This window comes from Oreochromis aureus, linkage group 4 (genome assembly GCF_013358895.1).
Source record: "Oreochromis aureus strain Israel breed Guangdong linkage group 4, ZZ_aureus, whole genome shotgun sequence".
Classification (NCBI taxonomy): domain Eukaryota; kingdom Metazoa; phylum Chordata; class Actinopteri; order Cichliformes; family Cichlidae; genus Oreochromis; species Oreochromis aureus.
The window spans coordinates 30428687-30456421 of record NC_052945.1 but is presented as its reverse complement, the minus strand read 5'-3'; the positions used below and the strand labels follow the sequence as shown (position 1 = coordinate 30456421).

The window sequence follows — 27735 nt, the reverse complement described above, 5'->3', positions numbered from 1 at the left end:
AAAATGCGTTGTTCTCATTCATTATCACTGTAACTCAGAGGTCTCTACTTTCAAATGACAGTTGAGAATGTTAAAAAAAAAACAGTAAAACCAATCAAAATGAAATGTGAAATCTTGCATTCTTATAACAAAAAGCATTTTTTGTTCTTTTTAGTGTATGTTCATGTTTTGGAAAATTGAATCAATATACACTATTCAAAAGAACCTGAGTGAGTAACACAGTCAGCTAAACTTCAGGGATATCTGTGTGCAGTGTCTCCACACTCCTTCACTGTCACATCCCGTGTGTGACAGACGTGACATCTGCTTTGGTATTCCTTTTTTTCTTTGAGCACTACATTTACACATTTGATAGTTTTACTCTTAAATGTGTTAGGATTTTTCAAATGTGTGAGTCGTCTATTAAGCCTACAGCTATAAGTCACTAATGTGACTCCTGAAAAAGTAAATGTTCTTTCTTTGTAAAGAGAAGATGAAATCAGCATGTGTTGACTTTAATATTACATCGTCAGGGGAAAAAAGGGGAAAGTATTTTGCAGCAGCTGGGTATTGAACTGCGAACCTTCCAATTCAGAATCAGAATCGTGTTTATTGGCCAAGTATATGTGCAGACAAATACAAGGAATTTGGTTCCGGTAGATGGTGGCTCTCAAGCACAGCGATGTAAATCACACACACACACACATCTCTATTTATACATTACACATGCATACACATACATACGCAAAGCTGTGTAAACCAACTTAAATAACTAATCTAAACTTATATACCTAAAATACAGAAATGAAATGAGGTGGAATGAATACTACAGGATGTACATAAGGTGCAGCTGCAGTCTGGCAGTGGGAGCAGTGTGACAGGTCAACTGTTTAGGAGACTTCCTGTGTCGGGTGGTCCTGGTCTGCAGGCTTCTGTAATAGAAGACCTGAGCTACAACAACCCCAACTGAACTGCGATTCAGCCAGGACAAGCAGGGCAAGCAGTGCTTGCCTAGTCAATTATACCAAAGCATAAGTGATCTCTGTGTGAGTTCCATGCTTCTACATCACTGCCATCTTGAGGCTGCAGTCAGCTATTGTCACATTTCTCTTGCATGCTGTTAGAAACTAGTGTCTCTATTTCCCAGGTGTGTCTGTCTTGCTTTATTAGCTTTTTAGCCTGATTTTCCATTTCAGTGTTTAAAAATCCCAGGTTAGCATATGCAGTGAACACATTTCAGCTTTACGGTAGTAATCGAAGATGATTGAAAAATAATCTTTAATTAACACAATTTTTCTTCTTTTGTGTACGGATGCATTTACTGTCACAGATTCTCTTCCTGTATTTTAATAATTGACTGAAAAGTATGGAAGAGGAGTATTATGGCTGTGCAGGGCGATTGAAAGTGGGAGCTAAAATTTCAAGAAAAAAAATATTTAATGTCAAGATTAAAGTTGTAAATTTCAGAGAAAAAAGTGGCAAGAGTTAAAGTTTTAGAGGAATGTTTTTTCCAACATTTTTGGCATATTTTTGCAGGTTAGTGTTTTGCTGTGTGTATGAGCTGTTTTGGGAAATGAATTTGAATTTTTTAGAAATTCAAAACTGAAGACATTTAAGCAGACAAGGGAAATGAAATAAAATACAAATGCGTTATTAAACAGATTTTCCAAATCAAGAAAGGGTCTTAGTAAATGTTCAAAAGAGACTCGTTTCACACATGTATGCTCTACTGCAATAAGACACTGAATTCTTGTTTTTCCATCCCAGTTCCAAGACACAGGTTTTCTTTAGTAGCTTTATTGTGCATTTGCATTTCATGAAGCTGTGGTTGACAGTAGTCCCCCAGTTGAATGATCATTGTGCTGGCTGCAGATTGAGCACGATGTGTGGAAAGCTTGTGGAAGTCACGGTTCAAGCAACGCGAGCCTAACTCAGCTTCACCTCCACGGGGAAGTGGTCGCTGACAGCCAACGCCTGAGAGAGAGAGACAGAGACATCATTCTTTTAATGGCTCACAGTTTGCTGCCACGGACGGCTTCAGTTTCCACAGTTAAACTGATTTTTTCCCAGTGCACTGTGCTGAAAAACTCAATGTGCCTGCATGGTAATGCCATCACTACAGTATACATTACATTAGTGATTTTGTTTGCACCTCTGTGGTCATTACTACAGCCATTGCTTTACAAAGGTACTCAATTTTCTGTAGCTCAAAGCAGATATTAAAAAGCAAAGTGCTTTAAAACTGCGTTATTTCTAATGGCCAGCAGGGGGCGACTGCTTTGCCTTTTGTGTAGAATGGCTCTCTTATTATTGGAGCTCAGTAAACATTCTGCTGATGAGTTTATGGTCTCAGTTGCAGTGAACACAGCATTAAGTTAACTTTTTATATTAATGTTTCCATTAGCGTCAATGGGGAATGAGGCAGGTTATGCTTTTTAGTTAAACTGAGTTTTTATAGAGATAAGGATTGAAATTCATCTGTTACCAGATCTTGTTTGAGATTCAAGTCCGTCATGTAGTTATACACCTTGGCACTGTTTTGCACCACTCCTCTCATCATGTCCGTTGTGACCACAATCCTGCAAATACAGAAAGATGATTGGAGTTTCGAGTTTGCGTGCAAACATGAGAACGACCTGCCACAGTCTGTGTCTACCTGTCGTAAGGGCAGACAGTTTGCGACACGGTAGTGTCGGCCGCATCAGTGATCAGCCAATGGAAAGTCTTGTCAGTGAAGATGCGGATCTGCTGCCAGGCAGACCCGGACACATAACTGCAACCTGCATTGAAGTCACCCAGCAGCACAATGTCCTGCAGGGGAGAGTAGTGTGATTCAATGTGTGTTTTTTTCCACACAAATTCACCAAATAAATGATTTTTACGTGTAGTCTGTATATACATTGGTGTTCCAGCGAGCGCGGACATCTAACACCACGTCATAGAGAGCATTTAGCTCCCGAACAGCTAAGTCTGGGGAAGTGTGCTGGGGGATCAGAGTAAAGTCTCTCACAGCTAGGAGGAAGAGAAGGGAACGAAGGAGAGTGTTGAGAGTTACAGAGGCACTTACACTGCATGATAATGATAAATAGTGCCTAACATGTCCCAGGAACTATCACGCACAAATGTTTGAATGAGGAAATCCACATCATTATCAGTGTGATGGAGAATCAGCTGAATAACTCTTGTGCTGATGCCACAGCACCAAAGCATACCAGTGTTTTTGGAGGAGAACATTACGACAAATGGCTCCCTGCTAAAGGTGTCTTGTCCAGTTTCCTCCGGGCCATCATCATAGGTGTAGCTTTTTACCACAGATACCAACGCCTCTCTGTGGAGGAAATATACCGCATCACCACCTTTTCATTTGCTGCCAGTGTGTACTTTATTTTCAAAACTGTCCAGTTGCTTCTCTGGTCAAATTTACTGAATGGTTATTTGACAAACTTAAGGGAGGTTCTTTAACCCTCTGAGGTCTAAGTGATGATGATGATCCAACACTAATCCCGACTTTAACATTAACCCTAGCCAATGTGAACATGTCATTTTTATTTTTGTTAAATTGTTTGGCTTGCCATTTATGAAACAAAGAAAACAATCATTCTAATTTAAACACAGGAAAAACTATTCACATTCTGCCATGAAAGACATTTTCCCTTTCTACAAAATACATATTTAGAGTAGGGTTAGAGCAAGAAACTGAGAAACTACAGCACTAAAAATGCTTTTTACACTGCATCACTCCAAAGAACCACTTTTTGTTGCAGATGGCCCCGCCCCTCCCTGAGCCTGGTTCTGCTGGAGGTTTCTTCCTGTTAAAAAGGAGTTTTTCCTTCCTAGTGTCACCAAAGTGCTTGCTCATAGGGGTCATATGATTGTTGGGTTTTGCTCTGTATGTATTATTGTAGGATCTACCTTACAATCTAAAAGCGCCTTGAGGCGACTCTTGTGATTTGGTGCTGTATAAATAAAATTGAATTGAATTGAATATTATTTCTCTGGGTGTAGAGTAGAGACTTGGACTAGTTTCCTTAAGTTGCCTTTCATCTTGGTGTACCTGTACAGGAAGAGATATCGCTCTTTATAGGTGCTCGCACCGAGAGGCTCACTGACAATGTACTTGTACTGAGGAGAATCTCTGGGGGAAAACACAAAGACACACACACACCACACTTGTAGAAAATGTTTCCATATTTTTGCATTTCATGCTCAGTGTTACTCTGAATGTTCCAGGTGTGTAGACAGTCTCACTTGTTGACATAATTCATGAGTGTTTGGGTCGCTGAGAGATCGCTGTCTCTGACCTCTTGGATCAGAATGACGTCATAGCGTTTGACAATCTGCAAAACACAAACATAATAAAATAAAATAAATCACCTGATTGTCAGTCTTGCAACATCACATTTGTTTATATTTTAACTTGTAGTAAAAAATTCATGTGTTTGGCATTGTTCTAGATTGCAAAGGCAATCCTAGATGTGTTGCACATCCAGTTATTTCATTGATCATTCCTTAAGCATTAAGCACAGAGGTGGGAATATTCAGGTTTACGCCTATAACAGGCCAAACAATCCAAAGCATTCCTCAAAATTCTATTAAAGCGATTTTAACACACACACACACACACACACACACACACACACACACACACACACACACACACACACAAGATAACACTTTTGGATTGGTTTTGAAAGCACTCTGACCCAAATTGCATTAAAATGGGTAGATGTAAACATTTTTTACAAACTGTCATATCTACCAAAGAGGGAAAGGTTCCAGACCTTGGTAATGATGTTCATCAGAGTGGCGTTGGAGGCTTTGGTGTCCCCGAAGGATTTGATGTTAAAGGCTCCCAGCAGCAGCGAGTTGGAAAGATGCAGCAAGGTCAGAAAAAGCCCCAAACTGCACACCAAATGCATCCTACACCAAACAGGTTACATATTTAAAAAATGACTTATAAATCATATGAAACACTGACACTTACAAATTAGTTGACATTTATTTTACATGTATGTATGCAGTTCCTAACCTGTGCATTAAAAACTGATTTGAAGGCTAAAGTAAGCACTTTCCTTTCATTCGATGTTTTTCAGCCATAAAGTCCAGTTTTGGACTTCATGGCTTGAGGTTACTCCAGTCATAAAGGAGGTTACTCCAAAACAAAGCTGCTCAGTTTTCACCATCTGCTGAGAGCTCATGACATAATTGTGTGAGAGTGAGAGACCAAACACCTGCTCCTCTGATGTATTTTTGGCAGTTTATCTAACATGCTATTTAGCGTGTCGCTATTTGCAGCATGTTGCAAGGCTTGGTAAAATATTACTCTTTTAGGACAATATATTATCCTGTTGCCCTGGTTACACCGTCCTGGAGCTATTGTGGAAGAGCAAAGGTTGACAAATATGGAAACAGAGCTGTATTTATACTCTGATGGTTTGCATGTGCTGTTGAAGTGTGTTTGTAAAAGCACAATCCGTTACTGCAACAGAAAATACTATTATATTTGCCTTTAAAGGTGCATGAAAGGAAAAATAAATTAGTGACAATGCACAAAAGTTACTGTAATGCTGCTTTATCCTGAAAACTCCATTCTAAACAAGAAACTGGCTCACAGTATTGCACCGAATACAGCTCAGATGTTTTTGTAGCAAGTAAGAGTGAGAGGTCCATACCTGCTCCTGTATGTCTGCATGGTAAGGAGTGGCTTGAACTCTTGAATCAACCTTCTGAATGCTCCTGAAAGGCTTCTGAGCAGAATGGCGAACAGTGTCTGTTTTGAGGTTTTTATCTACCTGCAGGTGCATGTGACTGCAGTGTGCTGGGGAGGAGTGCAGAGAAAAGGTGTGTTGTGGATGGGGTACAGACCGCTCAGGTTTTCAGGTTTTCAGATCCCAAGACTGGAATGCAACAAGGATAACGTTGCAACCTCAAATTCTTTTCTGCCTGTCGTACAATAAGTAACACTTCAGCATTGTTTTAAGTTACTGTTGTCCTGTTTGACATTTGTGTGAAGTTCTGTCACACTTCACAAATGAATTCAGAATGAGTGTCGCAGTGTTGGAATGACCTTAAACTTTGGCAAAATCCTTACGGAAAGTGAAGAAATTCCTTCAAGCCGTTTGAAAGATGCCTTGTTCATGAGAACAGGGACAAAAGATAATATCTACTCTAGGTCTGCTCCAGCAGAGAGGCATAAGAGTCATTAAAAATAACAATAGTAATAATGATACAGCCTTGTTAAAGTATCGTGTCCCAATGTTATATCTTGAAATGTAACTACCAAGACATTAGTTCAGACCTTCAGAAAACCTGTCGATAGGCTGATAAAACACAAGTATGCCACCGTCTCCACCTTATTGGTCAGAATGTTTTCTTCCCAGATTCCATACATTTAGACAAATCAACGCCACTTACAATGCATTTCAAGCTTGACAAAATAATAATACACTTTAGTGAATTTTCATAAGATTTACTTAGTGTGGCAGGAAAAGTGCTCATACTTGCAGCATGTTACAGTTGTTTTACCAGATGAGCAGCAAACTGATGAGGGTTACGGTTAAGTTCTATGTTTTTAACATTTTAATCAGATCTGCCAGGTCAGTGCTTACAATACTTGGACATATACTGGTGTCCACTACACCCAGCCACCTGATTTCTCTTTACCGCCAGCTGTCGAGAATCTGATGCCTCAGCAAATACTGAATATATTTCCGTGCCACCGCTGCTGTCAACATTCATGCTCCCCTCAGGGTACATTTTCCTAACTTTCAATGTATTGCCATTAAAATGTCATTTTAAGCTTGAGAGTCCAAGTGAAGCCAGGATGTTTGCTGACTATTAGTCTTGATTATGAAGTAGACAAAAGACGAGGATTTTGTGTAGAAAGGATGAGGGGTCAGTGTGCGCGTGTTGTTGTCGTGGTGAGGAAAGCTTGCAAGTGCGAAAATCTCCACTGGGACATGGAAAGCTGCCACATACTGACCTAAAGAGCAATCAGTACAGAGGGAGAAACACCAGCAAGTGCAGCTTAACCACATATTTGTAGCCACTCTTCTTGCAGTTTAAACCAAAGACCGACAGAGCTGACATTAGGGCCAACTTACCATGATTATTTTCTGTATGTGACTTTTGGTTATATGCACATGTGACCTGTTGGGGACTGCAGATGCACAGTATCTGCACCTTATATTTTTCTCTAATATCCATAAACATGCACTCTCTCTGTTAAAACTAATTAAATTTAAGTAAATACTTGTTTGTACGATGTTTAATAAAGAATGTTAAAATGGAAAAGTGCCATGTGTGCACCTAAAAATAAGCCACAGAGCTAACACCAAGGCTGCTGTCTGGGAACCGGCGGGGCAGTCACTGCTGGAATGTGCTTATCATCAGATTGTGGAGAATTGTGGACTTTAAAGTGTTGAACTTTGATGTATGACCAGTCGTGTCAGATCAAACGTGCAAAATAAAATCTTTTCCATAACTGTTATGTCATGAGAGCAATGTTCATTATCCATTTGGAATAGCACCATCTGGTCAAGCAAGGCCATGTGACACACTGAGCTCGTGATACTGGTTTTGGGCGGCAGTGATACAGACACTAATGGACTGACGCTGGTTTGAGAGTCTGCTCAGACGACAGAATGTAAGGACACAATGCTATAAAGCGTGATCACAAATCCTGCCTTATTGTATACTTACATACACAGACCAAAATACTATGTTTACCCCATTTTACTAAATGTACTTAAGAACTAGTGAGACTGTTTATAAACCATATACTTACACCTGTATTTAAACTTCAAGAAAAGAATGATATGTTTTGCTTTTCTGTATGTTTAGATTCACGATTTCAGAAAGGATGGCGCTACATCACGTAATCATTACAGCATATGTAAAAAGCTAAATGTATTTCATGTGCTATTAGTTTTATTCACTTCCTTTAGATTAGCATTAACCCTCGAGTCCACACATAACCCAGAAAGTTGTAGCCGCGTCTGGTCTTTGCCCGTTATGAGCCATAAAGTTGGACACTTCATGGGAGAGGACTGTTCTGCTGGTGATAAATGAAACAAGCCAATCGTTTAAAAGGATTTTATTTTGAAATCTATTTAACACTCATGTAGATCTGATACCGCTTGTAATGTTTTACAGTTCATCCTCACTACATTGTATAAACCCAACAGAAACCAAGATGTCCAAAAACGTTGCATTTGTGTCTCCCAGATGTAACACCATTCCACCATTATTTCACGTGGTTTAACTCGAACATTTAAAAACTAGAATAAAGTTTTGCCGTATTACCAGTAACAAATCTTTTATACACATCAGCTCGTTAAAAGAAAAAAAAAATTGCATTGATTTGTGTCACATGCAGCTTGCAGACCTGCCTCAACACCAGGACATTACATTAAAAACATTCGTGAATTATTTGTACCATTTGTTTCCTTGCTGTGATTCAATAACAAAGTGGGAAAACTTTCCATAGCATCAAAATACAAACACCAAATATTCAAACACCTGCAACTTTATAATCTTTTCAAGCAAAAGCCCAAAACATGTCACTCCTCCAGCATCTACAACAGTGAGAACACCAACCCTGGACTGCAAATTTAACTTTATGCATATTTACAACTGATCAGGATGAGGGTCTGAGTGAGCACAATTCTTTGTAATTTAGATTTTAAAAAATTAAAAATAAAAACTTCCTGTAAAGTAGGTAACATTTAATGACCCACTACTCCCGCTGGGAGTTTCCCCATCCATGTTATGATATATAAAGGACCAATAAAGCACTGTGGAAAAACTGTCCTAATGCACCGTTTCACTCCAGAAATGAGCGGTTCTTCAGACCACAGACACAAAGATAAATCCAAGAAGACTCCTAAAAAGCTTGATCTCCATGTTCATGGCTGACTTCATGAACTTTTAAACAAGCCTGGTATAGAGATACAGCTCCTCATTCTTTACAGTACATCAGTGTGTGTGTCTGGTGTTTATGTTGACCGTTCTTTCAGCGTGGCCACTTTCATCTGTGCCAGTCTGCTTCTAAAACAAGGACAAAGTAAGTCGGAGTTTCCTGCAGCATTTCCTGCTGGCAGCATCACAGCTTGACTGACCAAAAGAGCATCTCTACCTACACCACATGTTGAGCTTCAAGGAAAACTAGCACCTAAGGTGGTTCTGCAGGGTTTTAAAAGCATCTGTGTTCCTATCCTCACTTCGCCCACAAGACTATCCAGACACGAGTTTCCTCCAAAGGAAATCTGGACTGTCCTGATTTGGTAAGATGCCTGGTTGTTCTAGAGGGGTTCAGAGCCAGCTGACCTGGCTCATAGCTAGTGTATCCTGGGTGCTTGAAGGTAAAGGTGTTTCAGGCAGCTTACCAGGAAGAGTAGAGTAGTCAAACAACCAAAGTTAATCTGGTGGCAAAAATGTGCAGAAGGGACAAGAAGACAAAAATAAAAATTAAAAAAAACACCTTACAATGGGGGCTCTTCAGTCTTTTCCACGTGGAGCTCTTCGCAGTGGTTTGTCACAGTTGAATTACCTCTAAACTGGTTCTAGGCTTTGTCACACTGGTCACAGTGGTGTGTGGTTCATGGTCAGTAAGTGTAGAGTTGATTTAAGCTCGAGTTTGTGTAAACTGAACTGCTGCACTGATCACACATCAGTGTCTGTTGGTGTGTTTCTGGGGTTAGTGGCTGGAGGTTTTTCCAGAAAGGTCACAGGATTACTCACATGCGGCATCAGCTTGTGTGACACCAAATTCGCCTTCAAAGCAAAAGCCCTCCCGCACAGGTCACACTTGTGCGCTTTAACTCCACTGTGGACCAGTTTATGTCTTTTTAAGTTGCCCGGCTGAATAAAAGTCTTTCCGCACTCCTCACACATGTGTGGTTTATCTCCGCTGTGGACCATCTTATGGGTTTGTAAGTGGGTCATCTGAGTAAAAGCCTTCCCACACTGGCTACATGCATATGGTTTGACTCCTCTGTGTAGGAGCTGATGAGTTCTCAAGTTGTCCATCAAACTAAATGTCCTTCCACACTGGCGGCATCTGTGTGGTTTGACGCCGCTGTGGCTGAGGCGATGTCTTTTTAAGTGGGGTTCTGACTAAAACTCTTCCCACACTGGTCACAACTGAAGGGTTTTTCCCCAGTGTGGATGCGCTGGTGTCTTCTGAGGTGACCCTGGGTATGAAACTTCTTGTCACACTGATCACAACTGTAGCGCTCATGTAAGTCTGCACTTGTTAAGTGAGCATCTTCAGCCAACTGAGAGCACTGAGGCGTTGGGCTGTCTTTGTCTTCTTGTTCCTATAGCAACAAAGACACAGGCAGGGAGTCAGATGCTTAATAAGTCTCTGAATGAAATCTCGTTTTGTAATGTAGGCCTCTCGTGAGTAGGTCCTCACCGTGCTTGGGTAAGAAACTTCTGTTTGTTGGATGATGCCCATAATAGTAACCTGTTATGTTGTAAATTGTTTGGATATCCTTTGGAAAAGAAAGACTATATTGTTGCATAAAATACATTTAAACAAGTGTATTGCTGATTGCATCTCGTGGACACCGGTTCTACCAGCTGATTGCCCTGCTCAGTCTTTACACCTGACCCAACGAGGGAAAATCAAATGCAGAGGGGACAGTGCGACTCCACCCATGCACTTGCATCTCTCCAACACACTCATTTATAAAGTGCACTGCAAATCATAGCATTGTGGCTAACAGGTGGATATTCCCCGTTACAGTGCAGCTAGCCAAAACTGAACCATTTAGCCCTTGGTGTAGCATTGTCGAACTCCAGGCCTGGAGGGTTGTGTCCTGCAGGTTTTAGATATCACCCTGGGTCAACACACCTGAATCAAGTGATTAGTTCATTACCAGGCCTCTGGAGGACTGGAGGTAATTTGTTCATTTAAATCAGTTGTGTTGGATCAAGGACATCTAAAACCTGCAGGACACCGGCCCTCCAGGCCTGGAGTTTGACACCTGTGGTGTAGACAGAGTGTGAACGTGGATGGTATTAGCCTTCTGTATTTTTTTTGATTGTCTATTTATTCATTTAAACATAACTCATTGCTGTCAGAGGTGGTACAAATGTGACCCACTCAGACTGATTTGTATTCTTTTTTCCAATAAACTGTCAGGTCCATTACCTATCAAACTGTGTGTGTCTGTTTGCAGCAACCAGCCAGCAAACCAACTCTGACATCTTGTTTTATAATTGCACAAGGCGGCGCTACACATGATGCAAAAAAAAAAAAAAAAAAAAAAAAAAAGTTTACAAGAGGTAATCTAGCCCCACACTCCTTTCAGTTAACGGTGGGCCACTTTTCCCCATCATCAGGACACAAAGAAAACGTTACTTAAAATGTTATCATGTAAAGTTTTTAAAATGTAAAGTCTGAAATTTTGACATAATTTACACTGAAATGAACCTTAAAAATCAGCCTTAATTGGTTTAACTAATATTTGTGAGAAGAATGTTGACTGTAAATGACGACATCAGGAAAGTCATACAAAGCATTTTAATTAAAAAGATAAGAAATAAGCAAAGGTCTAAAAGGTTAAAGCCTTCATCTTTCCATTTAGTATTTTCTTTACATGCATTTTGTGTCTCATGTTCCTGAAAACTGTAAATAATGACCAAAAGATGGTAATTAACAACAATAATAACAATAATAATAATAATAATATTAAATTATGATCATTAATGAAAGTTGTGCTGATAGACTTCATTTCCTAAACGCAGCCTGGCCTTTGTTTGTTTGCATGATCAGAGACACTTCCAAATTTGTTTATAAAGTACAAACAATTTCAGGTATAAAAATATTCATCAGTCTCTGCTTTGTCTGTAAAATGTTCGGATCTTTAAAAAAAAAAAAAAAAATTATGTTTTTCCTCACCGTGTGTGAAGAAGACATTTTCCTCTTTCCAAGATGGCCGACTACGTTCCTCTGTCAGACTCTTCTCAGCCCGCCAACACCTGCCGGGAAAGAGATTTTTATTAGGCTCCTGAGCCAGGATGAAATGCACATTAAAGTCACTTTACATCCAGATGACTTAGACTGTCCTAAGATGATCAAAGTTTTAGCCTGGTCTAGATTAAACTGAGCTGATGGCAAGACGGAGGATCAGAGGACTTTAATCCTTCAAGGAGACAGGTTTAACTTTTTCTTTGAAATATCTCTGAGGTATCATAGACAACATACACATGCAGATGAGAAATGACACCCTGAAGTAATCATTCAGTCTCTGTAAACACCTTAACAGGCAATATTTTCTGCAAGCATGCTGATGCAAGTGAAGTTTAGCTGTGCTCACATGCACGGACAATATATAAATAAAGAACTGCACACCAACATGATTACACTACTTGATCTGTTACAATCAAGAGACATAACTTGTCAACATCTGGAATCATGAAACTCTTTGGTCACAGTGAAGGAACAGTGTGCAGGGCTATTTTTAAAATGAGGTTTTTCATCAAGTATCCTGATGAAAAATGTGGAAGCCCATCAGTATGGGCTCTTCCCAAGAGTCAGTGGACAGATAGTTGGAGGTCATGTTCCCAACAAGTGGCAACCTGTGATGCCGAAGGGAACCATGAACATGCTCATAGCTAGATTGGGAAACCCCGATATCAGATAGACATCCTGCACGTGCTGAACTTGCGTTGTAGTACCGCACCCTGGTTTGCAGTGTTCCAGGTGCATGTCAGCACTCTGTTAAAAGTGAAAACATTGTTATTTGTTGGAAAAGTGCAACATTTGAGGATTGTTCTCCAGTCACTGTATACGCAGTTTAAGGAAGACAGCATAGCAAGTTCCTACTTTGTTACAGTGGATCACAGTAACATTTTAGCCACTCATCTGAATCTCACTACAGCTGAGCAGCAAAAACACATGTTTACACTGAAGAGACAGAGGTGAGGAAAGAAAAAACAATCTGTGCAATTAAGGTTTGAGTCTCCTGCACTAAGGCGACCACACCGCTCCTCTTTTTTAAAAAAAAAATAAAAATAAAAAAAATAAAAATAAAAAAAAATTACAGATACTGAGGAGCTCTGTTTCTATGAGCAGGCTGAGCCCAGATACAATAATTCAGTCTCTATAAAGACCTTCTTAACAGGGAGATAACTTCTGCTGGCATCTTGAAGTAAACTGAAAGTAAACCTTCAATGATCAGCAGCCATGAGTTTACTTGTGCTCAAACAAGTTATTGTCTCCAGAGTCTCTCCAGTTCCCTAACACTCCATCACAAACACACCTGAGCTGGGAACATACCTGAGGGAGGGCAGCAGATGACAGCATGCATGAGATAACAAACTATCTAAACATATGAAACAACTCCAGCCAGCATCAGCTTGGTGGTTACCTTTGGAGGAGCCCAGCCCATGAACTGTGCTGTGATGACTTATAATGAACAGGTGTGCCAACAATTAAGAGCCAGGACAGAGCCTCTTAAAGCTGTAGGACACAAACACGACCAGTGCACCTGAAGGCCAGAAGGTGGCAGCAGGAAACAGGTGTCAGGGCATAATCTTCATGTAAATATACTGGGCAGCTTCCATATTATCTACAGATCATACACTCCTCCCTTTGCTCAGTGTTTTCACCTTCAGCACATAAATAGGCATGCACACAGCACGAATAACAAGCAACTTCTGGACGACTCTACAAAAAGCTGGTTCTTTGGTGATCAGACTCTCCATGTGAACAGATCTTTTCATATTATGCTATATTTTGAATTTGATTAGATGCAGAGGTTTCAAGCTCAGCTTTAACATCACTTTAAAATGAAAATCCAAGGCACAGATGTACAGGCCTGTTGCCTTGACTCCCATCTCCTTATGGTGTCTTTTTACCTCCTCTGCTTGCATCACTGGTGGGAGGGGCTAAACTAATAAGTAACAAGACTAATCTCATTTTTATAGTTTCACGTCCTGAAATCAAACCAACTTAGGAACACTTTCTGTGCACATAAGTACAGTTTATCATCTGTGAGTGGAAATACTGATGTCTGTGTTTTTGCAAAATCCTGTAGGGCGTGCACGAGCTGTGCCCGGTGAGCATTACCGTGCTGCTTCCTGCAGCCATCACACAGTGACTGTGTGTCACAAGTGGCTCATAATTTCCTTTTAATAGAAGCAACGTTCAAATAACATGACAACTGAATGTTTTGGTAATTTCTGAAAGCACTCAAAAATAAACACATAAAAAAGGAGGAAATTTAAAAATTGTAATCCTTAAAATATTTATACAAAAGCAATGTTTTGAAATTGCGCAGCAAACAGATGAGATGTGCTTCAAGGTGAAAAACATGGTCCAGATCTTGTCAATGTTCCTCCTACTGATCAATATTATTGATCAAATAATAACATAGGGCTTTCAAAGCAGCATTTTAACTGATGAACAATGCTGGCTGCTTTTATTCAGAGCAGTGATTCATGTCACTGTCGGTCAAGTCTTTATGTGTGAAGAACTAAAGCTGTCAGATGAATATGGTGCATAAGAAGTGTCATTATTTCCTTCTGAAGTCTGATGGAGTCTAAGTAGAGAGCATTGATCAAGTGATAAAGTACAAGTATCTAAACACTCTGCAGCACTGGACTAAATGTACTCCACTACTTTCCACCTCTAGACTGATGGTAGATGACGAGTTTGACTGCCAGTACTTTAACTTCATCAAACCTGTATAATTAATATGCGTTCCTCAAACATGAGCATCCAACTACAACTCAGAAAGCTTTACTGTTTCACTGACCATCAGTACAAACTGAAATTATAAATAGGATTTTATTTTTAAACCTATGGAAAAACACTGGAAGATCATTACATGTAACATTTAGTAGCTACTTCTCAGTGCGCCGCCTAAACACAAAAGAAGCTAAGTTGTTCCAAAATGTTGCATCATGTCATAAAACATGATGTTCAAATATGAGTTAACACACGGTCCAATAGTACAACTCAACCAAACTTTAAACACTGCTAAAAATGCACCATTTTACTGCAGTACTGTATGTAGAGATGTGTTGATTCCATGCAAAGAAAAAAGAAATACAGGGAATACAAAAAAAATACAATTTAAGATTCAATAAGTTACCTTAGTATCAGATTTCTTTCAACTATAAATACTAAACTGCTGCTTGGGGGGGGTCACCTTTTCCTATAAGCAGCTAATTAGTTACTTAAGAGAAGCAGTCAGTTTAATAAGCAGTTAAAAGTAGTTTTAGCTTTCTTTTGGTTATCTAATTACTTTCTATATGTTTTACTGCTGGTCAGGTTCAATTGATGAGATCTGAATGCGCACCTAAGCCAGCGGGACATTAAAATTGTCCAGAGTTACAAATGCCAGTGACTGAATGGATTGGTTCACTGTGACACTTCAAAAATTACAGATACTGCAAATCACAGAAAGAAAAAAGAAAAAAAAAGGAAAAAAAAAAAAAAAAAAAAAAAGGACATTGAGTTCTAGGAAGCGCCATCTGAAGGTTTTTCCAATCTGTGGGTGACTCCGTGGACTTCTGATGAGCTTCTGAGGGGAAACATCTTCCAGGTTCTTTTCAGTACTTCAGTGTGCGCTCGCTGTGAAGAAGCCGGTAAAGAACAGTGGCTACTACAGCGCTGATGGGTGACAACTGCATTCATCTGCTTCAGTCTGCAACTAAAACAAAGACAAAGTAAGTTAGGATTGTCTGAATCATGTTATGCTGGGAATACTGTGGCTTCACTGATGACAGAGTCTAAGACAAGAGGCTAAATTCCTGGTACTCTCCCACTTTACTTCACCTCTTGGATGAGAGGTGAAGCATCTTCACAAACCAAAGAAGTCAAATTGCCTTCATTACAAAACCAACAGTGACCTTGTTGACTGAGAGCCTACACAGACATTGCAACACAACAGACCACTTTGCTCTCAGACTGCAGGCTTACTTCCTAGATCATTTAAAAGTAGAATGGGAGGCAGAGCCTTCAGTTTTCAGGCCCCTGTGCAATCAGCTCCCAGTTTGGATTTGGAAGACAGACATCCCCTCTACTTCTAAGATCAAACTTAAAACTTTTCACTTTTTTCCTTTTCACTTTTTTCTTCCTTATATAAGCTTATCGTTAAGGGCTAACCTGATCCAGCCCTAACATAATAATGTGAAGCTCCAAGAAACAAAAACAAAAAACCAGGGCTTCAGCTGAGGAACTGACTAGTGATCTAGTAGTCACCTTCTCACAGAGCCACTGGCAGCACGCAGCAGTGACTTAGTTTAAAGTTACTTCATGAGACAATCCAGTGTCATAGAAGCTTTGGAAAATGTGAATGAGGTCATAAACTGTGTTTAACAGAGCTCCTCTATGGAACATATTACAGAAGCACAATGTAAGAGCAAAGAATGGGACTTTCCTGAAGGAGGGGAACAAAAAAAATGATCGTAGCAGGCCACATAATTTTAGGGGAGCTGTCCAACAGCCAAAATGAGTCTGGCAGAAAGACAGTTTTGAGAAGCATACAGTGGCTGCGTAACCTTTTTCCTGTGTGGATGTCTTTGCAGTGGTTTAATCACACTTTAAGATTTAAATGGCCTCTAAACTGGTTTTATGCTTTCCCCACACTGGTCACAGTATCATCTTTGTGTGTGTGTGTGTTTTTCTAGTGTAGCTGACTGGCTAAAACTCTGTCCACAAAAGGTCAGAGGAAAGTGTCTTACTCCCAGAGTGGGACAACTGATGTTTCCTCAAGCTTGGCAGCCAGGTAAAAGCCAGCCCACACTCGTCACATGTGTGTGGTTTAATTCCACTGTGGAGGAGTCGATGCCTTTCCAAGATGCTCATCTGATTGAAAGTCTTCCCACACTGCTCACACGTGTATGGTCTGAGCCCACTGTGGATGACTCGATGTCTTTTTAAGCTGCTGCTCCGACAAAAAGAAGTCCCGCACTCGTCACAGCGATACAGTTTTACGTCTGCGTGGATCCGTTTGTGTACCGTGAGGCGACTCTTGGTAGCAAAAGTCCTTTCACACTGATCACAGGTGTAGGATTCATCTCCGCTTGTTGTTGGGCGAGCATCCTCGGCCTCCTGAGAGCATTCCCCGCCCAGGTCCCTTTGTCCCTATAGCAACAAAGACACAGCTATCATGGAGCAAGCTTAATAAGTGTTTGAGTTAAATCATGTGCAGATGTGTTAGTGCCTCCATAGAATTTGTTAAGTTCTACTAAAAAATTTTTGTTATTGTTGTTGTTACAAGTAACCCTGTGTGCTGTGCAAAGAGCGAGCTGAGTATGCTGTTTGTCTATTACTTAATCATGTTGGTGTGGTCTGAATCGCAGTGGTAGAGCTCTTTATTGGTAGGAAAAGCTGGAAAAGCTGTGAAAACACAGTTAAAACTCAAATTTACGTCCTCCTTTACATTTTCCAGAGCTGCCCAGGGGGTTGGATTGGAGTCTGTGTTGCTGCAGGGATGTTGTCTCACCATTTGTAAATAAGCCATCTTTTTCCTTCTCTAGTGGCTGAGCTGGACTAAGATGGCCGACAGCGTTCCTCTGCTCTTCCGTCGCACTCTTTTCACCTCCCCAACACCTGTGGAGAAACTGATTTTAATTGGGCCAGTTTCACAGACAAGGCTTGAGCCTAGTCCCAGAATGAAATGCACATTAAAGACATTTTACATTAAAGATTTAGCATGTTCTGGATTAAATCAAGATGCCTGCAAGATGCAGGATTAAAAACTAGTAAGGACAATTACCTGTTACTAGTAAAGGCAGTTACAAAAGATACCTCACAATCTGCTTTGTTAAGTCTGTCATTGAACCATTGCAGCTGCTGCTGTACTGTATACAGCTGAACTGTGTGGTTTCCAGTCTTTGAACCCACCAGAGTTCCCATCACACTGACCTGTCTTTCTCATTTCTAACTCAGGAAATCCACAGATCCCCAAGTGTGAACATGGTGCCCACTTCAACTGCTGTTACAGATGTCTTATCTTCTTTACAACATCCCTCTGACTTCTCTTATTATTTAGAAAGCATTCATTAACTTCAGGATCTGGCATTAACCATGATGGCAAACAAGGAGACTACCATGCAGTCATAGTAAAGCTGTGAGCTGATTTTCTGTGCTTGTAGCAGCTCTTTTCTCCAAAGACAACACGCACGCACACCTGAGCTACAAATATTCAAGAGGTAAACTAATCTAAACATGCAAAAGAACTCCAGCTAACGTAAACTGAGTGTTTACCTTTGAAGGATCTCAGGCCCACCAACTCATAGAAGCTCTGCTGTGAAGCAGTTTCGAATCCCAGAGAGATCTTTGCTGCTCCGTGGATGAACTGCTGTGCTCACTGATGGATTATGGAGAACAGGTGTGCCAACAGGTTAGCACCATGAAGGAGCCTCTTAAAGGAGCTACGTTAAAAACCTGGATCAAACAGTCAGAACATGCAAGTACACAGAATTGAAATAGTAAACTACAAACTCAGTCCCCTTGAGGCTAATATGAGGAAACAGGAAATAGTTGTCAGTACTGAAGCTCCAGCTATAAATGAAGTAAATCATTGGAGAAACACCTTTCTGGGTTTTAATGTCAAAAGGTCATTAATGGCTCTATAAACCTGGATTGACCTGACTGATCTAGGCTCTAAGGATCTAGGCTCCCTCCTTCTTTACCAAACATTCAAATTACTTTGTAATCTCTTGAGTAGCATCTACATGATAAGCAGACAGGCAATTAAAAGTCTTGATAAGAGGCCAATAGGGTAGCACCAATAAATGTGCTTAAAAAATTATTACACAAGTTTAAACAATGTTGTTTAATTACAATTGCTAATCTAAAACTGCCATACAAACGTCAGCATAATAACCATTCCTCCCAGGTGCTCGGGGACCCTGTGGGTTAAAGTTCTGGTTTCAACCAGGCCCAGAGCATCATACTGGAAACTCCAAGGTGCTGTGACATGAAATCCTTATTTGAGCAAATGTTTTCTGTTTGGGTTATAAACATGCAGAATTCCTCACCAACAGAACTCAAACTGGACCCAGACGGTTTCACTTTAAATGAATTATTATTGCACTCTGTGCCCTGTGCTGCATCTGTGTCTATACATTGATGTGTTTGACTTTTGTGTTTTTAATGTGCATTTTTATGGTACAGATAATGTATGTTATTGACATGTCTTTGTTTAAAAGCCTAGGAGACTAGGAGCAACTAGGAGAGAACAGTGCAAACTACCTTTGAATATAAATGCTGCTGTGCTTGAAATGGCTGCGGTAACATTCTTATCACTATAATAAAAGTAAAACATAAATAAAAGGAGAAGACATACAACTGCAGTGCCAAATACTTGTTTTATCTTTCTGACTAATTATTTAATCTGACTTGGATTTCGTGCACATTCTGAGTTGCAGGAAAAACCTGCAGTACCGGCAGATAACCACCAGAGGACGCGCTGACATTATGTGACTGACTGAATGTGCACGTGGCCAATTTTCATTTCTGTCTTGGGTTTCTGATTTTTAAAAAAGAAAATTACAGTCCACTTGATTTTGTTGATGATATGCAAATTTCTCTCTGACCCTGGTTCTGCTGGAGGTTTCTTCCTGTTAGGGGGGAGATTTTTTCCTTCCCACTGTCGCCAAGTGCTTGCTTAAAGGAGGTCGTCTAAGTGTTGGGGGGGTTCTATTATTGTAGTGTTATATATCTTACAATATAAAGCATCTTGAGGTGACTGTTGTTGTGATTTTGTGCCGTGTGTAAATAAAACTGAAAAATATCCTCCTCAGGTTTAACTGCAGACCTGTGATTGTTCTGACTTTGTGTTTATTTAAATATACTCTCATAAATGCATGAAAATCCTGTCTGAAGGATACCCGATGGAACTAGTTCTTCCAAACATGTCATTTTAGTAGGAAATTAGACTGTGCACCCTCTGAGACATGTTGGATCTTAATAATTATGAGGTTGGTAAGGTTGAATGGGACAATCCTATTCTTGCTAATGACATGACACATATGACACAAAACAATATAGGTACATAAATCCTTCTGGCTTTGGAGATGTACGTATACACTATATAGTCCAAAGTATTCACCAATCCAAATCATTGAATTCAGGTGTTCCAGTTACTTCCATGGACACAGGTATATAAAAAGTCACCAAATTTCTGCAATTTTCTTCAGATTAGGTCAAAAACCGTGTGTAGCTTCATGGAATGGGTTTCCATGGCTGAGCAGCTGCATCCAAGCCTTACATCACCAAGCACAACGCAAAGTGTCAGCTGCAGTGGTGTAAAGCACACCACCACTGGACTCTAGAGCAGTGGAGACGTGTTCTCTGGAATAACGAATCACACTTCTGAGTCTGGCAATCTGATGGATGAGTCTGGGTTTGGCGGTTGCTGTGAGAACGATACTCGTCTGACTGCAAGTTTGATGGAGGGGAATTACGGTGCGGGGTTGTTTTTCAGGACTTGGGCTCGGCCCCTTTGTTCCAGTGAGAGAAACTCTTCAGCATACCAAAACATTTTGGACAATTTCATACCCCCAACTTAGTGGGAACAGTTTGGAGATGGTCCCTTCTTGTTCCAACATGACTGTGAACCAGTTCATATCAATAAATGTATTTTATTTGGGGCATGAAATCATCATCAGTGAATTGGGGCTAAACAGACCTTACCTCGGCTTTATCGCTTTGTTGACTTTGACGACATGTCCACTCTCTTTTTTCTTGCTCTCTTAACTTTAACTTGCTAACATTTCAGGTTAAGTGTGTTTTGAATCTGCACCACTGATATGTGTCATGAAATTAACTCCTCACCTTCATTCTGCCACAGCAAGTCTTATTTATTAATGATAAGCAGCGCCTCTGTGCTGTGCCATACTGCAAATTTTCGCACCGGTCTGATAGCAAGTAAGAACAGGGCCAGTACTGCTGATACCAGTACTAATACTTGCAAATTCTGAGAGCATTTTAATGTCCAGTAAACCACTGTAACACACCCATTAAGATTCTAGGTCTGACCAACCGTCTCAGCCGTGGGCAAAAAGATGACAGTCAAAAAAATTTTAAAAGATAATTTATTGACACAATACTCAAAAGATAAAAAATAAAACAGTCCAGTGTCCTATTTGCAGATCAAGTAAAAACACACAGTCCCAAGGCCAGAGCCAGCTATGCCACAACGCCAGTTGCACTCCACGTGTTGACTTCAACAGGGTTAGCAGTTGTCCTCTGAGACCCACCACCCTGGAAGTAGATAGCCAGCGGTCACTCCAGCCTCTGCAACTCCGCTGCCTTTAGGCTGTGGCATTTAATAGGCCCTGGCCTGCACAGAGAGACAAAATAACACATTCACTATAGAATTCATAGCACAAAACCCATCCAGCCCAAACATATCATCACATTACATACCTGCACAGAGAGGCAAAATTACACAGCAGTGTTTGTAGTGTGGGCTATACGTAGACCAGTGTATCAGTGCAGTCAATTACACCTGCCTCTAATTAGTCCAACCCCATTACAGCCATTGGCTCACCAGAAATGTGACACACACACACACACACCCACTCCAAACCCAGTGCAACTTCATACAATAATATGGAGCTGAATTAATACAGGCACATTAGTCTACCATGTTACACCACTGTTGTCTTTACTTTCTGCAATAATTTGTGAAGACAACAAAAACACAAATGAATCGACCAAAATGCTTTTAAGATAAAAAAAAAAAACTGAATTTAATTCAAATTTATTAATTTTTTTCTGATCCCATTTCTTTATGGAAAGGGAGTCACTCCTGTAGAACACACTTCTGTCCAGCAGGTGGCGAAAAAGCGCCAACGGACTGAACAGAACAACGAAACGCCTTAGAAGTGACGTCATTCGTGTAGCAGCCACAAACAGGAAGAAAACATCCAGCTGTTATCAAAGCACGGAGAGCTCTGGTTAGCGTAGCAACCCTTGTAGCAGTGGCTCCGTAATGAAACGGCTTTGAGAGTCGGGAATAAACCAGTGTTTTATCATGCTGTGTCCGCAGTGTGACTGTATCGAGTGACACCCAAGGAATTTAATTCTGTTCGGCTTTCCTCCGGTCCGAGTGTAGAAACAAGGTACGTTAGCTTAGCATCAGCGCGCTAGCTAGCGGTAGCTAACACTAGCCTGTGTGATGTACGCTGAAATGTGGTTAAACCTGCGGACACAAAAGTGACACTGTTGATACCAGTGGCAGCAGGCTCCATTTCTGCCAGGATATTACGTAAATAAAGTAATAACATCACTGTTTTTGTATTGTTTGTATACACAACTGCTAAGTGTAACTCTCATCACTTTTTATGGGCAACCTTATGTGATGCTTATTACATATTTGCGTTTAATTTTCTGGGGGGTTTACGTCATAATTGCGTTTCATTCTGCTGGTCCGTTTATATATGTGTCATTCTAACCTTTTTATAAATGTCAGTAATGCGTATTAATTGTGTGAGGGCTTAACTGACTTCTCTTTGTTATCTAGAACTGCACAATAGCAGAGGTCTGCATGCTTCAGTGCTAGTCAGTACCTTGTACTTAATTGTAAACGGTATTTTTTTAGTCTGCTTTTGCAGTCTCAGCATCTCTCCTGTGCACTCTGTTGTAACCTGCAGGTGTGAATGAGTGACGTGGTGCCTCCCACAACCCTCAGTGAAGTCCAGCTCCGCTTCCTTTGCCACGATGACATAGAGAACGTTAAGCTGCTCTGTGGTGATTGGTTCCCAATCGAGTAAGTTATCATACTGAGTGTGTCATTGGCGGACATTTGTGTGTATAGGAACTGTCTTTGTTTCATTGTTATTGACTGGCATCAATGGACTCCTGTTAACCGAATGCCCAGTGAGCTAATAAGTAACAGCCCATAAGTTAAGCAGACCTTCTGGAGTCTGAGTAATTGTCTGATATGAGACCTGTCTGACAATTGATTCCAGGTACCCAGACTCATGGTATCAGGACATCACCTCCAACAAGAAGTTCTTCTCCCTCGCTGCCACCTACAGAGGAGGCATCGTGGGAATGATTGTGGCCGAGATCAAAGGTCGGACCAAAGTACACAAAGAGGTAAGAGGTTCAGTTTTGATATGCCATCTCTCGCTCAGAAAGTAAGGCTGAATATTGCACAGTACTTGACCGAGAAATCAGAACCTCCAAAGTGTAACATGTGCTCAGTCCAGTCAAAGGTGCAGTATAATATTATTAATGTTTTGCAGCAGCAGCTAGAAAGTGACACATTCTTATTGTGGATTTCCTCCAAAGTATGACATTGTATTCTCTGGACATGGTGTCACTGAGTGTGTGAATGTCTGCTACTGTTTAGAGATGTCATAAGTAGAGATGGACCGATCCGATATTACGTATCGGTATCGGTCCGATACTGACCTAAATTACTGGATCGGATATCGGCGAGAAATAAAAAATGTAATCCGATCCATTAAATATCAAAAAAACATCTCACAAAACTTGCGACACGGTGTAACTGGGCTCATAACCGTAGCACGTCTGAGCAGTATGCCTCACGTGACAGAGCGGCTGTGTGTATTTGTAGCCTCACTACCAAACCAGCATTTCATCTCCGAGGAAGTTATCCCAGAGAGAAGTAAAGCAAGTGTGTAAGTTCATCTCTGAATGTTTGTAAAGCGTACCCACGTTAAGCTTAATAGCCGATATATGGAGCGACTGCCTTTCTCTCCCTCACCTTCCTGCGATCAGCTGATCGGCTTTTCTGTCGCGAGTCCGTGGCTCTTCTTTGTTTTTGGCCCACTTTGCACCAGAAAGAGGAAACCAGCGGCTGAACAACAGCAGAACGTTTAACCTTGATAAGCTGTTGTTAGAATGTATTTAATATTACTTTCTACACCAGGATCCTTTTCTACGTAGCTGACGGCTGGTAACTGTGCAGGGGCGGATCTAGCAAAGTGTAGCCAGGGGGGCCGACAGGGCATGAACAGGGAAAAGGGGGCACAAAGACATACTTTTCTTTCTTATTCTCATTTAAAATGTCGAGCTTTTAATAAATAATTATCTGAATCTTACACCCAAAGTTTTAATCTGATGTAAAATGTATAGAAGTCCATTACTGTATATAGTAACTGTTAAGTCTAATATACCCTAGTAAGCTATAGTACTTTTTCCTTTGGGAAGGTACCATCTGTGAATTCTGCAATTCTGTTGAAGAAAGATGTTGAATCTACTTAATTATTCTTGAAAAATAATTTATTTCTGTGCATTTTTTTTCACGCTGCATCAAATTAAAGTTGATTACATCGATTAAGCATCATGAGGTGGAGGGTGGGGGTGGTTCCTATTTTTTTTTTGCTGGGAGTTTGTAACCCTATTAGTTAGGTTGCTTAATATTTCTGCTAAGTACTCTTTAAAATACCAGAATAGGGAGGATGGAGTAGGTTTAAGTTTATTAGATTGATCAGTGTTGCTGAACTATGAAATATTTTGGGCGCAGTGTATTTTTTACATACAGGTATAACAGAATAGCTTTATTGTTGTTGTTTATTTAAACCTGAGTATGAACTTATACAAAATGCAGCAAGATATTAAAAAAACAGTTTTATTGATTAAAAAACACACTATATCGGATTCATATCGGTATCGGCAGATATCCAAATTTATGATATCGGTATCGGTATCGGACATAAAAAAGTGGTATCGTGCCATCTTTAGTCATAAGTAGATCACTGACATAGTAGAGTCTGTTTTTAGTGCACTGCTTTGGCAAAAAGGATACCTTTGGCAAAGATAGGTTCATTAGCCCGAAATATAGGATACGAGAGTAATGAGAAAGAAACTGATGAAAGAAGAGCTGTAACTTGTGGTCTTTTTTAATTTTGTGTAAACGACGTGCAATGGATTTAATTTTGCTTTGATCGGGATCAATGTTATCTTGTTTGAATGAGTTTAGACTGCAAGCTCCAAATTTGAATGTGCAGTATGCAAATTTCTAGGATCTTTTAAATGTGACATTTCCAACATCTGATCTAACTTGTGAGAAATCGGTACAAAAAGTGGCAAATGTAGATTTACAAAACACTGGAATTTGACTGATTCCATTTAACAAATGTGTAAACTTTGCTTCTCTCACTTTAGGATGTAAAGTGTTCATAATCTGCCATTTTTTTCCTTTGGTGCAGGATTTGCATTTTATAAATTGCCTTGCCTGCGGTTAATTTCCCTAGGCAAAGATCTCGATGGGCAGAGAGAAAATTTAGAGTATGGATGATTAACTTGAAATAACAAAGCTTGAAGAAGTGTAGTTTTTATTCTGTCACCTACTGTGAACGGTGAAATAATCAACTTGTGTATATGTCTGTTTCTTTCTATGTATGCGTGTTAGGATGGAGACATCCTGGCCTCCAGTTTCCCTGTGGACACACAGGTAGCCTACATCCTCAGCCTGGGAGTGGTCAAAGAGTTCAGGAAACATGGCATAGGTAAACAGACACACAGTTTGCAATTGTGGCTAAAACCAAAGGCAAACACAGCCTCTAGGTCTGAAATGCGAAGCCAGGGCATGAGTGCCTTAAACGTGCCTTAAACCTGATGGTCAGAAAATGCAATGAATAATTTCCCTTTAAACTAATTGGGGGTTATGCAACCTCCATGCCATTTAGGCTGAATAAGTCCAGTTTTATACAATTTTATTTTTGTTTTGTTACATTTTAACATTTTTTGGCTTACTAGCGTTTTTTTAACGTGGCACGCGTGTACTAGAACAGTCACCGTACACTAGTCCTCTTTTCTTTTCTTTCTTCCTTTTCTTTATCTTCTTTCACCACAACTAGCCACAGCAGATGGCCCCGCCCCTCCCTGAAGGTTCTGCTGGAGGTCTCTTCCTGTTAAAAGGGAGTTTTTGCTTCCCACAGTCATAGATGCTGCTTATGGGGGATTATCAGATTGTTGGACTTGGGTCTTTACCTTATACAATATAAAGCCACCTCAGGTGACTGTTATGAGTTGGCACTATATAAATTACATTTAATTGAATTGAAAAGTATGTGAAGAAAACACATCCACTAACATCTCAAAGTCACGTTACAGGTCACAACACCAAGATGAGGCAAAAACTGTTCAGAACTAATTTAACACACTTTATTCAGTTAGCAAGAATCTAAACAAATCGGGGATTAGACACTGTCTCATCAAAGAAATTAATGAATGATTTGATTAAGGACATTCAGATGATTAATTGAGTCACATGTTGGAACTACACTCAAAACTCATCTGCTGTGAGACTTGATGTTAATTTGATGTTGCAGTACATTAATATTGATTGAAACGATTCAGGCTCCCTGCTGCTGGACAGTTTGAAGGAGCACATATCAACGACAGCCCAGGACCACTGTAAGGCAATCTACCTACACGTTCTCACCACTAACAACACTGCCATCAACTTCTACGAGAACAGGGACTTCAGGCAGCACCACTACCTACCCTACTACTACTCCATACGAGGCGTCCTCAAAGACGGATTCACATATGTGCTCTACATCAACGGGGGTCATCCACCCTGGACAATATTATATCCTTTTTTGGAAGCAGGAAACTTCACTTACTCACTGTTATTTCATTTCCTCTGGGCCATACTTGTCCAGATGTTGCAGGGGAAAAAGCAAAAGTAAATGTTGCATTGTTTCTTTTTCCTTGACTTCCTGTCCCACTGATTATATCCAGCACATCGGTTCAACCCTGGCCAGCCTGAGCCCCTGCTCCATCCCTCAGAGGCTGTACCGACAGGCCCAGTCCCTGCTGCGCTCGCTGCTCCCCTGGTCCAACATTGCCTCCAAGACCGGCATCCAGTACAGCAGAACAATGTGACACAGCATGGTGGGTGGGGCTTATGGTGACACGTCACCCACATTATTAAATGTTAAATTAATTAATTAAATCTGACTGTTTTTGTTTTGTTTTGTTTTCCTTTTTATTTTTCAGGAGCACAGATGTTCCCGTCAGTCTTCCCCTGTACACGCCGAGATGTACACGCACACTCACATTCTCAGTCTCCTACAGCTTTCCACACCCTGTGTGACACACAGGACCTCAGGTTCAACCTGCATTTGACCGTTCACATGCCAGAACATGAGTGTCGATGAAATCCACATTTGGCACTGCTCGCATAAGATCCAGGTTCGCAGCTATATTTCAGCGCCCACTGATTTACAGGGTTTGTTTCACTGCAGGGTCATGAAATGTGCAGTGTTGTTTTTACACTGACAGACAGTGGCAGTTATGGTTAAAAACCACTGTTTTCTTAATTTAATCAGATCCTCTACTAGCCCATATATACATATCACACTGTCCCATTTGTACTCCAGCTGTAATCTGAGTTTAGCCGAGCGGTGGCAGACACCCTTTAGAGGCCAGGCAGCAGCGTGGAGCGGACGACCTGCTTCAGATACGTCAACCCAGATGCACAAACGGCAAACACAGGTTGTATTTTTGATGTGGAAAGGGTGTAACACACACACTGGGAACCAAACAGAGACTACAGGTTCAGCCCTGCCGATCATTCTGTCTCCCTTCATTCTGTCCACCACTGTCAGAGACTATGTACACTGTTTGTATATTATATATACTAAGATAATATATACATTGCTCTCAATATGTATGTCTATTCTATGCTGTTAGTAGGACTAGCTGGAAGATAACCCATCCCTGTCTCTTTTAAGAGTATACACTGAATCAGGAAGTCACTCAAGAAAGATTTCATTGGCCTGTGAATCTGAGTTCATATA

General features: G+C 40.5%; 3 protein-coding genes and 1 long non-coding RNA gene across 6 annotated transcripts; 1 reads left to right on the top strand and 3 right to left on the bottom strand.

The window, feature by feature from the left end:
- Positions 1-1760: 1760 nt before the first annotated feature.
- Positions 1761-5803, bottom strand: LOC120440001 (deoxyribonuclease-1). Of its 2 annotated transcripts, none has more exons than XM_039611558.1 (9): positions 5652-5803; positions 4761-4899; positions 4228-4316; positions 4034-4114; positions 3192-3307; positions 2879-2991; positions 2636-2790; positions 2465-2558; positions 1761-1953 (listed from the first exon to the last, which is right to left on the bottom strand). In XM_039611558.1, exons 1-9 carry the CDS (start codon positions 5669-5671, stop codon positions 1906-1908), a joined length of 855 nt encoding a protein of 284 aa, XP_039467492.1. In that variant the 5' UTR covers positions 5672-5803; the 3' UTR covers positions 1761-1905. The 2 variants fall into 2 exon arrangements, with proteins under 2 accessions (XP_039467492.1, XP_039467493.1); XM_039611559.1 differs by lacking the exon at positions 5652-5803 and adding an exon at positions 5009-5137.
- Positions 5804-8237: 2434 nt separating this feature from the next.
- LOC120439778 lies at positions 8238-13369 on the bottom strand. The gene is made up of 3 exons (XR_005612756.1): positions 13268-13369; positions 11888-11967; positions 8238-10298 (listed from the first exon to the last, which is right to left on the bottom strand). It is a non-coding gene; the product is annotated as an uncharacterized LOC120439778 (long non-coding RNA).
- An 882-nt stretch (positions 13370-14251) lies between these two features.
- LOC116309425 (putative zinc finger protein 876) lies at positions 14252-18351 on the bottom strand. Its single transcript, XM_031726013.2, has 4 exons — positions 18209-18351; positions 17445-17551; positions 16681-17083; positions 14252-15647 (listed from the first exon to the last, which is right to left on the bottom strand). The coding sequence occupies exons 2-4, from the start codon at positions 17460-17462 to the stop codon at positions 15637-15639; spliced, it is 432 nt and encodes a 143-aa protein (XP_031581873.2). The 5' UTR covers positions 17463-17551; positions 18209-18351; the 3' UTR covers positions 14252-15636.
- Positions 18352-21844: 3493 nt separating this feature from the next.
- Positions 21845-27074, top strand: nat15 (N-acetyltransferase 15 (GCN5-related, putative)). 2 transcript variants are annotated; one of them, XM_039611562.1, is made up of 8 exons: positions 21845-22074; positions 22476-22513; positions 22606-22721; positions 22924-23053; positions 25338-25434; positions 26288-26522; positions 26662-26827; positions 26933-27074. In XM_039611562.1, the coding sequence occupies exons 3-7, from the start codon at positions 22612-22614 to the stop codon at positions 26816-26818; spliced, it is 729 nt and encodes a 242-aa protein (XP_039467496.1). In that variant the 5' UTR covers positions 21845-22074; positions 22476-22513; positions 22606-22611; the 3' UTR covers positions 26819-26827; positions 26933-27074. The 2 variants fall into 2 exon arrangements, with proteins under 2 accessions (XP_039467496.1, XP_031581878.2); XM_031726018.2 differs by lacking the exon at positions 22476-22513 and having other exon boundaries at positions 21846-22074.
- Positions 27075-27735: the final 661 nt, after the last annotated feature.

What these genes read in the sequence shown, in the direction of transcription:
- LOC120440001 (XM_039611558.1), bottom strand. Translation starts at nt 5,671, where the DNA reads ATGCAGACATACAGGAGCAG. An exon ending in CTCATGAATTATGTCAACAA is followed by an intron (nt 4,115 to 4,227) that starts GTGAGACTGTCT and finishes GTTTTCCCCCAG; the next exon opens with AGATTCTCCTCAGTACAAGT. An exon ending in CGATATCTCTTCCTGTACAG is followed by an intron (nt 3,308 to 4,033) that starts GTACACCAAGAT and finishes TTTCCTCCACAG; the next exon opens with AGAGGCGTTGGTATCTGTGG.
- nat15 (XM_039611562.1), top strand. Translation starts at nt 22,612, where the DNA reads ATGAGTGACGTGGTGCCTCCCACAACCCTCAGTGAAGTCCAGCTCCGC. An exon ending in GGTGATTGGTTCCCAATCGA is followed by an intron (nt 22,722 to 22,923) that starts GTAAGTTATCAT and finishes AATTGATTCCAG; the next exon opens with GTACCCAGACTCATGGTATC. An exon ending in GTTCAGGAAACATGGCATAG is followed by an intron (nt 25,435 to 26,287) that starts GTAAACAGACAC and finishes GAAACGATTCAG; the next exon opens with GCTCCCTGCTGCTGGACAGT.